Here is a 9,602-nt window from a genome sequence, read left to right as displayed (position 1 = left end):
AATAATAACAAAAAAACAAAAAACATTAAAAACAAAAAAAACAATAATAATTAAAGTAGTATTAAAAATACCATTAATAATGAATAGGGATGTCATTAACCTCCGTACACAATGCATCATGTGGGAATCACTTCATAATTAATAAAGTAGACAAATACTAGTGATTGACACGTATATTAAATCATATCACTTGTATACATATAAAAACCGAAATGGACCATTAATTAGAAACTTACTGTACAACCCCAAAATGCACGCACACGCTAACAGAATCGTACCTTCCATTTTTCTCCTCTTCGTTCACACTCCTATTTTAACTTCCATTTCATCCCTTTAAAACCCCCATCTCCTTCCATCCCGGAACACCCACACTTTCACACAAAAACACACACTAGTAACCATCCATGACTACCTCCATTAACGGACCTCCACTTAGCTTCATCGTTTCATTCTTTCTCTGCGCTGTCATCTTCAGATCTGGTGTTGTTCTGTGTGAATCAGTTCCCGGACTTTACATATTCGGAGACTCATTGGTTGACGTCGGAAACAACAACTACCTAGCTCTATCCCTCGCCAAAGCTAATTTTCCACACAACGGCGTCGATTTTCCGACCGGGAAGGCTACCGGAAGGTTTAGTAATGGAAAAAATGCTGCCGATTTTTTAGGTATGGTTCGATTATTCGATACTGTAGATGATTTTATGATTCCATGCAGTTATGATTCAGGAATAAGAGTTAGGTTAAGTTTCGATTTGTGTCGGAATTGAAATGTTTTTGTGTGATTTGGCAGCTGAGAAGGTCGGATTACCGTCCGCACCGGCGTATCTATCATTGGTGTCGAAATCAAAAAAGCTGAGCAGCTCCAATGCGACGGTTACCGGAATCAGTTTTGCATCTGGCGGTGCCGGAATCTTCAATGGAACAGATGAACTATTTGTGAGAACATATATACAATATATATATATATATATATATATATTACTGATGCAATTCATTCATTCAAACGTCGATTTCGTGATTCAGCTCTCCATTTGTTTATAATCTATAAACTATAAATTTTCGCCTAGACTTAGATCACAAATTAAAATATGGTGGTGAATGAATATGTGTGGGGTTGATACTTGATAGCTAAGTTCGGTCTTTTAGTTATCAACGGGTAAGGACACCATTAATGCGTAGGAGAGTGTGAACCTAAGGGCCGTTTACCAAGTAGTTGCGGTGAGCATTTACCATTTATCATTTGTCTTATTTGTTGTACATGACAATGATCTATAATCTTATCTTATAAGGGAACAAAAACTTTGAGTTTACCAGATAAGAGATGTTTATTAACAATTTGTTTTAGGTTTGGGTTCTAGTGAAAAAGGAAGTTATGGTGAGAAACATACGAAAAGATTTATATCATTAAATCAATTCTAATTAAATATGAACACTAATGAAGTGTATTCATAACTTTTTATAACTTGATGTAAGGAAAGATAAATCCTCTTTATTCATTTCCGAGTTTGGATTATTATTGTTTTATTTAAAGTTTATTTTTAAGTGTATTAGTTTATAAAATTATATAATATTTTGATAATATAATTATTGTAATTTTATATTAAAAATATATTAAGATAATAAAATTATATTTTTAATAATATAATTAGTATTAAAAAATTAAAATAAAGAATGTAAAATTTATGTGATTTTGGTTTAAAGATTTTATTTTATTTTTAAATAACTAGAAGGGTACTCGTGCAATGCAGTAAGATACATCTCGATTTTAATGTTTTATTTTATTCTGTCACCATCGATCTTATAATACGATTTTATGTGGTACCGAAAAAACGATAATGTATTACTTTTTTAATAAAATACAAATTTAAAGGTATCATAAAATTTTAAAAATATATATATATCGATTATATCAAATTAAATATTTAAAATTTCTTGTTTTTTGTGTAATTTTTTTAATTCTATTTTTTATTATAATTTAATTTAAATTTAATAATAAAATCATTTATTTTTATTTTAATAATATAATTCTTTTATAAAGATAATATTTAGTATTTTGAATTTAATGATTATCCTAAATATATTTTAGATTTTATATATTTAAAATAAGATAGTTCTCCAGAATTTGATTATGTTTATATGTAGTTAATTACACAAATTCAAATATTAAGCTTTAATAAGTTGTACATACGAACAATTTACTTGTAATCTTAAACTTTAAGTAATATACATCAATAAACAATACATAATGCTTTAAAAGTTGTTTTTTAAAAGATTGGATCAAATATTTTATAATATAGTATAGATATAAAGTTTGTTATATATACTTTTAAAGACGCCGCGTTAATGCATAGCTGAGTGTGAACCTTAAAGTGTCCTTTTATTTCGTCCACTAAAAAGCTGAAAAGAAAGGCCCAAACCACGAATCAATTCTTGTTCTTAAATCAAATTCTGAAAAGAACAAAAATGCGGTGAACGTGGATCGAACACGTGACCTTCAGATCTTCAGTCTGACGCTCTCCCAACTGAGCTATCCCCGCTTTCATGTTCATCTTCTAACATTCTTTTCTTTATACTAATTTACAGAAACAATCCATTCCATTAACAAAGCAAGTGGAGTTCTACTCTCTGGTTCATGACCAACTGGTTCAGCAACTTGGTGCAGCCGCTGCTCAAACCCACTTATCCAAGTCCCTATTTCTCATCATTATTGGAAGCAATGATCTCTTTGGCTACTTCAATAAAGATTCCAATGTTTCCAAACAATACACCCCACAACAATATGTTGATCTCATGGTCTCCACTCTCAAATCACTCATCAAGGTAAACCAACTTCTTATTCATTAATTTCAGTTACCCAAAAAGTTTATTTAGGAGCCGTTTACCAAACACTTATTCTGTAAGTGCTTACCGATAAAATTATACACTATTATTTATTTACTGGATAAGATTTTTGTCCACAAAAACGGCATCGTATGCAACAATTTACGCGGTAAGCGCTTATCGTGGTAAGATTTGTCGTCATCACTTACTGGATAATACTCTTGGTCCTTGTCTCGCTCTTACCGGGTAAGATTTTTGGTCCATACCATATTAATCCAGTAAGGTAATATAACTTGGTAAACGTTTACCCGAATAACCGTTTAGTCGGTAATGGATTCAATAGGTAAAAGCCTTTCATTCAGTAGTGTTAATATTTTTAGTAATGATATTGTAGGGCTCGTAGGGGCCTTGGGGCCGAAATTTAAAAGATGAAAAATGTAAGTATTTGCTAGTTGTAAGAATCTAACATGGAACCTATTGTGAGTCACGATTTAATTTAACTATATAAACCATCTCATTCATGTTGATATTTGTTATAATTTTTGGTTTCAAAATATTTGAAAGCATCATTCAAAATCAAGTGGATGCACCTTTCAAAGTTCAAATGCTTACTTTTTTCCCATACAATAGTCAAGTGAGCTTAATTCATACCTATAGCTTAATCTATGCAAGGGTTAGTGAAAAAATAGCCGAACAACACCCAAATTCATATAAAAATTTGAATTATTGGCTTTTCAAACCTTTACAGATAGATTCACAATACAAAAAAGTAAAAAGACTACATTATTCTTACAACAAGACTGCTTTTGTGAAAATGACTACAGAAAATGCATGGATTGGGAGCTCGTAAATTTGTGGTAAGTGGAGTTGGAGTGATCGGTTGTTGTCCGGCACAAAGGAAGCAGAACAACACCGAGTGCAAGGCAGAAGCAAATTATTGGTCTAAAAAATACAACGACGGTCTGCAAGCTTTGCTAAGGGAACTGAAATCAGAATTATCAGATATTAACTACTCCTATTTTCATTTATACGATGCCATGAACGGCGTCATTCAACATCCTCAAAATTACGGTACTTAATACTTGATTACCTTAATTTATCCACAACTAATCAATTTCACACCTCTGAAATTATCAGAGGTGTGTCAATTGGTAAAGAATAAAAGATTATTAATTCCATTGGTATTTTTATTTATTTCAGGAATTACGGAGATAAAAGCGGCTTGTTGTGGACTTGGCAACCTAAAAGCCGATATCCCTTGCATTCCAGTTTCAACTTTTTGCACGAACCGGAAAAACCATCTTTTCTGGGACCTTTACCATCCGACAGAAACAGCATCTGGTATTTTTGCAGGCATTATCTATGGTGGATCGCCACAATTTACAAACCCAATGAATGTAGAACAACTCGTTAAAGCGTGAATGCAGAACACACACACAGAGAGTTTGATTCACGTGAGAGTAGTCTGTTTTCGTGAAACCCATGAGACTTTGTCTTTACACTTGAAACTTCACAAGAAAATATTGTAAAGGTAAAAGAAAATCCGAACCACCTTCACAGTGTTTTTACTATGAAATTTCAAGTGTAATAATATGGTCTCACATGTCTCACTAAAATAAATTGGTCTCACATGATTCCAAATCTATATATATTCATTGTATGTTTTTGTGAAAGAGAATATGAAGAAATAGTTAAAGTATATGTATACATGTAATGTGTAAGCATCAGTTTATCCAATCATTGTAATTCAATTATGCAATGAAAAATGAAACAATTCATGCAATTTAAGCTTTTTTTGTTGTATACAAGTAAACCACATTGAAAATATATGAATACTACATAATATTTCACTTGGTACAAAATTTAATAAAAATTTATTTTATGATTGGATACACAAATTTTGCTATATTTATTATTTTTTAATTAAAGCCATTTTTTTTTATCATATAACCTTTATAAAATAAAAATATAATATGGACCAATAGTAACGTGACATGTGGCATATAAAATAGAATAGAGAATTACAATCTCCTTTAGTGTGGCGACCAAGTTTGGATGAGATTACATATTTCTTTTTGTTTTTCAATAAATTTTTTGTCTTAGTTACGGTCAGATTGGTTGAGACCATGAATACAAATTGTCTTAAGGGTTGTTGATTTGACAAAACACCAATTTTATTAACAATCTATATTACTGTTATAAATTTAATATTCTTTTTTGGTATTAAATGAGCATTTATTCAATCATTCAAATCACCAGACAACTATGTTACAACCGAATGACTTTCAAACCTGTCCTCTTCGCTTCCCAGGACAGACCGATAGCCCTTTTTATTTTTCTCTCCATAGAAGACCAATGGGCGGAGCAAGAGGTCAATCCTGCCAAAATTCATACTTATTTAGAACTTCGGAAGATGGTCAAATCTTTGAGGAAAGATGCTCCTGTCCACAATAAATCCTAGTATCCACACAATGTTCATCCGACAAAATAAATGATCTCGTAAGCATTTAACGGTAAACGTTTAGTAAACGATCCCTAAGAAAAAGAGTGCACAAATAGAAAAATAGTGCACAAAAGTTGAAATCTTATGAAGCTTTTGGTTGAAGATTTAGAACATCGTTTGATTCTTTTAGTAAAAAGAGTAATAAGTTGTTTGACAGTTGCTGAATGGTTTGGTGCAGAATGATTACGTGGTCAGGTTGATTAAAAGACTCTCATGATATAGTGCAAAATGAAATATAATTGTTCGGTAATTATTTATAACGAACTTAGGACGCTAAATGGTTAAGGGAGACACATGATACAAAATCATCTAAATGGTTATAATCATTAAGAGAGAGATTTTTTTTTACCAAACAAGATTCATCTCTTAACGATTCAGATGCTGTCTCTTAATGGAACTATTAAGAGGTAAACAAACAACCCATAAGTCAAAGTGACTTTATAGCTTTATAAAGTAGTGTGTGAAATTATTGAGTTCAAGAAAAAGTTGCCTTTCAGTGTTTTTTTATCGTAAAAAACGATATTAAGTTATACAGAGTTGTTTTATAAAGTCGTCTTTAGAAAAAGTAACAGATTTTGAAAGATTTGAATTTTAAAACATTTCGGTAAGTGGATAAACTAAGCTTTAACAGTGTAACATTTATGTTTAAATCTTCCTGGGAAAAAAAATTGACCTTGGAAAATCAGATATTTTATTGAAAAAAAAATGTCAGTTCTTCAAAATTTGATGTGTCTAAAATTGCTTATTTAGAAATATCTACGTAGATATGTTTTCGGACGTCCGAATGGCCTTATTTCAGACATTTGCATTTGAAAAAAAGAAATTGCAATCTGAATCAGTATACAATCAAACCGTCAACTTTATAAAGTGTCATTGCAAACGTCCACGATGATCCAAACAATTTGATAGAACGATGTTTGACAGAGCTTAATGACATAAACACAATACTGATTGATTAAGAATATTGAATGACGATAAAGTTTATGTTTTTAGAAGTCACTCAGATGGAGTCCCTCCAAGTTCACTAAGAGCATATCTAACAACTTTTTTATAATTTCTCTAAAATAGAGAACTAAAAGTCAAAATCTCTAAATAATTTTTTTATTAACCTGGATATCAAACCCGCTATGCGAGCCGACTAATCCCAGGACGACCACCTGCTCTGCAGATAGCTCGGAGTCACCGCATTTGAACATCCGTGGCCACAAGGGGATTTTTATTTCTCCTTGGATTTGAACACGGAAAAACTCTAAATAAATAACAATCAACTCCAACAGCTTCTCTATTTTACAGGTTTTAGCATTAATTATATTATTTAATTATTTTATAAATTCATGGTCCCAGTACACTTTTCTTTAAATATATATAAAACAGTAACATCTGTATTTGGAGTTTTTTCCATGATTATCTGTTTTAAATAACGAGTTAGGGAAGCTGTTGGAATATCATAAAGAATAAAATTTTCATTTTTTCTATTATTGAGAAGCTGTTATAGATACTCTAAGAATTTCTTGTTTACTTTTCCTAGGCTCCATGAACCATCTAAAATGCACATAAACTGACTGAAACATCTACAGTTAGAATAATAATAATAATACTGAATGGTTAAAAAAATATCAGTACAATTATACTGTATACATGAATGATTAAGACGCAAACCAAACCATTTTAGTTCATTAACATAAAAATTAAGACATTCTTAATCACATGAAAAAATTAAATAACCTAACTATTCAAAACAAACACGAAGGGTCCAATTTTATAATTTTTGTCTCTAAATTTTCGAAATTACAAAAGAGTCCTTGTAGTATTTGAAAACGTTCGAATTTGGTCTCGGTCTCTAACAGCCGTTAAAAAATTATGTTAAATGAAAGACATTTTTGTCTTTTTATCGACTTTTGTCTTTTTACCTGGTCATAATCCAAAGGGAGCAAAATCACAAAATCAATTTTAATTGAGTAAAGGACAAAAAAAAATCGAGAAAAAGACGAAAATATCCCTCGTTTAGTAGAATTATTTAGCAGTCGTTGAAGATACAGGTCAAATTTGATCAGTTTTACAATCTACGTTGGTCATCTTGTAACTTCAAAACTATAGTAAGCGTGATATTTTCGTTACCACGTAGACCAAATCTGTAGTCTACTCTTAATCATATTATTGAACATTCAAATAAAAAGTTAAAAATTTACTGCTTATTACTTATAATTCAAGATTATAAATTGATCAAGTATAAATACAACTTATTAAAGTTATATGTTTGAATCCGTATAACTAATCATATGTTTGGGGGGTTTCAATGAAATCTTTCAAACCAAACATGGGATTGGAATGTAATTCAAACGGGACCTTTGATTTTGATTTTGAGGGATTTGAATTTCACATAATGATTTGGAATTGGAGGGGTTTGGATTTGGAATCTTTGGTTTGTTTTGTTTGAATGATTTGGAATGGACTTGAATTCCACTGTTTATTAAAAAATTATAAAAATAATTAAATTACTCTTTTATTAATTGATTATTACAAAAATACTGCCTTTAACGTATTTTAAACTATTATTACCTACAAATCATATGAGATCTCATGAAATACCAACCGACCCATTGGGTTTTAAAATCATAGATTTATATATAATACGGTGTATTTATAGGCCAAAGACTTTGTGAGAAAGAAAGTTATGGTGATAATCATAAAAAAAGATCTGAACCCTTGATCACTTTTAATCTCATGTTTACCCATGAATTATACTATAGAAGATAATTGATCCAGTGCATTTCAGTGCACCTCATTAGTGTTGACATTTAATTATGATTGATCTAAAGATGAAGATCTCTTCTTATATTTCTCACCAAAACCCAACTCTGTATTTATAATAAGTTTTTTATTTTTAGTTTACAGTAATTGTTTGGAGGACGGGTTTAACAGAACATTCAAATGGATGATGATAACCGCGTTCTGAATTTTTTTTTTATAAAAGTTAATGAAAAATATTGACGTTCTAAAAACAACATGGGTCATTTACCAGACATTTACCGACATGAGTCACTACAATCATTACCTTATCAGTAACATTCTCGACCATCAAATTGGATAGTGGTAAGGGTCTCTTTGTCCAGTAAACACTTGTCGGGTAAGAGGTTTCTTTCTCACTTATTGGATATCGGGTATGATCTCGGTCCTTGCTATGCTTTTTACTGGACACAATACTCGATTCTTGTTATGCTCAACTAGCACGACAAATGACACCCGATAAGCGTTTACTTGATAAACTTCTGATAAAATGTGTTATGATTGTTAAACAGGTTTTTCGACCTGTTTGATGATGTCCATCATGGATTTAGCAGGATAACCTTTATTTTTTTGGAACCAAACTTCTATTATATTTATGAGCTTTTATATGACTTTCTGAAACTGAAATATGTTGCAGAAATTAGAAACCTGGACTTGGGGTCACATTTATCTGGTAACATAGTAACTACAAAGACTGATGTCTTCAACAAACAATATCCTGTACTCGACCTTTACGGAACTGGCTACCGAGGACGTGTGGATCAATCCTATAACTAGTTTCAGAACTTGAGGCTCGTGGTTAAATCTATGGTGGGACTTAGGCGGTGTGTGCTCATACTCCTATTTCCCAACCGTCCGTATCTGACCATCGGACAATGTGTATTTGTTGCACATAAGAGAATTTAAACGATTTTAGACTTGGTTGTGGACCGAGACTCTGATGCTGACTTCCTTTGTTGTTGATCCGTGGTTGTTTTTGAGTTATATTTTCAATAGTTATTGATTCATTGAATATACATATACATATATATATATATATATATATATAGGTGGAGGTTCAAACGAAAACCCATGTGATTTACGAGAACGCGAGAACAACCCAATAACCTHAAACTTTTTTAATTAATAAATTAACTTTTATTATATATAAATAATTTAATAAGGACAATAATGTAATTAAGTAATTTTTATAATTTTTATTTTATTTTAATTAACCATAATTATCTTTTCACGTTCCACGTTATTCTCTTGGTAGTTATCTTCTTCTCCTTCGTTCATGATAATCTCCATGGCTTAACATCTTTTCTTCATATCACACCTCTATCACATAAGTATCACACTCATATCATATGATTATTTAACATCTTTTCTTCATATCACACCTCTATCACATAAGTATCACACTCATATCATATGATTATCACACTCATATTTTATGATTACATCAAAATTTTAACTTATCAATCAAAACGATAACCCAAGTGATGTATAA

The 9,602-nt window shown here is 31.0% G+C and overlaps 1 protein-coding gene and 1 non-coding gene across 2 annotated transcripts; one reads left to right on the top strand and one right to left on the bottom strand.

The window, feature by feature from the left end:
• The first annotated feature begins 354 nt into the window (after window positions 1–354).
• On the top strand, window positions 355–4,612 carry LOC112514534 (GDSL esterase/lipase At5g55050). Its single transcript, XM_025121053.1, has 5 exons — window positions 355–666; window positions 791–936; window positions 2,584–2,820; window positions 3,645–3,891; window positions 4,021–4,612. The coding sequence occupies exons 1-5, from the start codon at window positions 405–407 to the stop codon at window positions 4,239–4,241; spliced, it is 1,113 nt and encodes a 370-aa protein (XP_024976821.1). The 5' UTR covers window positions 355–404; the 3' UTR covers window positions 4,242–4,612.
• TRNAF-GAA lies at window positions 2,465–2,537 on the bottom strand. The gene has a single exon. It is a non-coding gene; the product is annotated as a tRNA-Phe (tRNA).
• Window positions 4,613–9,602: the final 4,990 nt, after the last annotated feature.

Source organism: Cynara cardunculus (genome assembly GCF_001531365.2).
Source record: "Cynara cardunculus var. scolymus isolate 2C chromosome LG 6, CcrdV1, whole genome shotgun sequence".
NCBI classification, from domain to species: Eukaryota; Viridiplantae; Streptophyta; class Magnoliopsida; order Asterales; family Asteraceae; genus Cynara; species Cynara cardunculus.
This window is presented reverse-complemented; position numbering and strand designations above follow the sequence as displayed.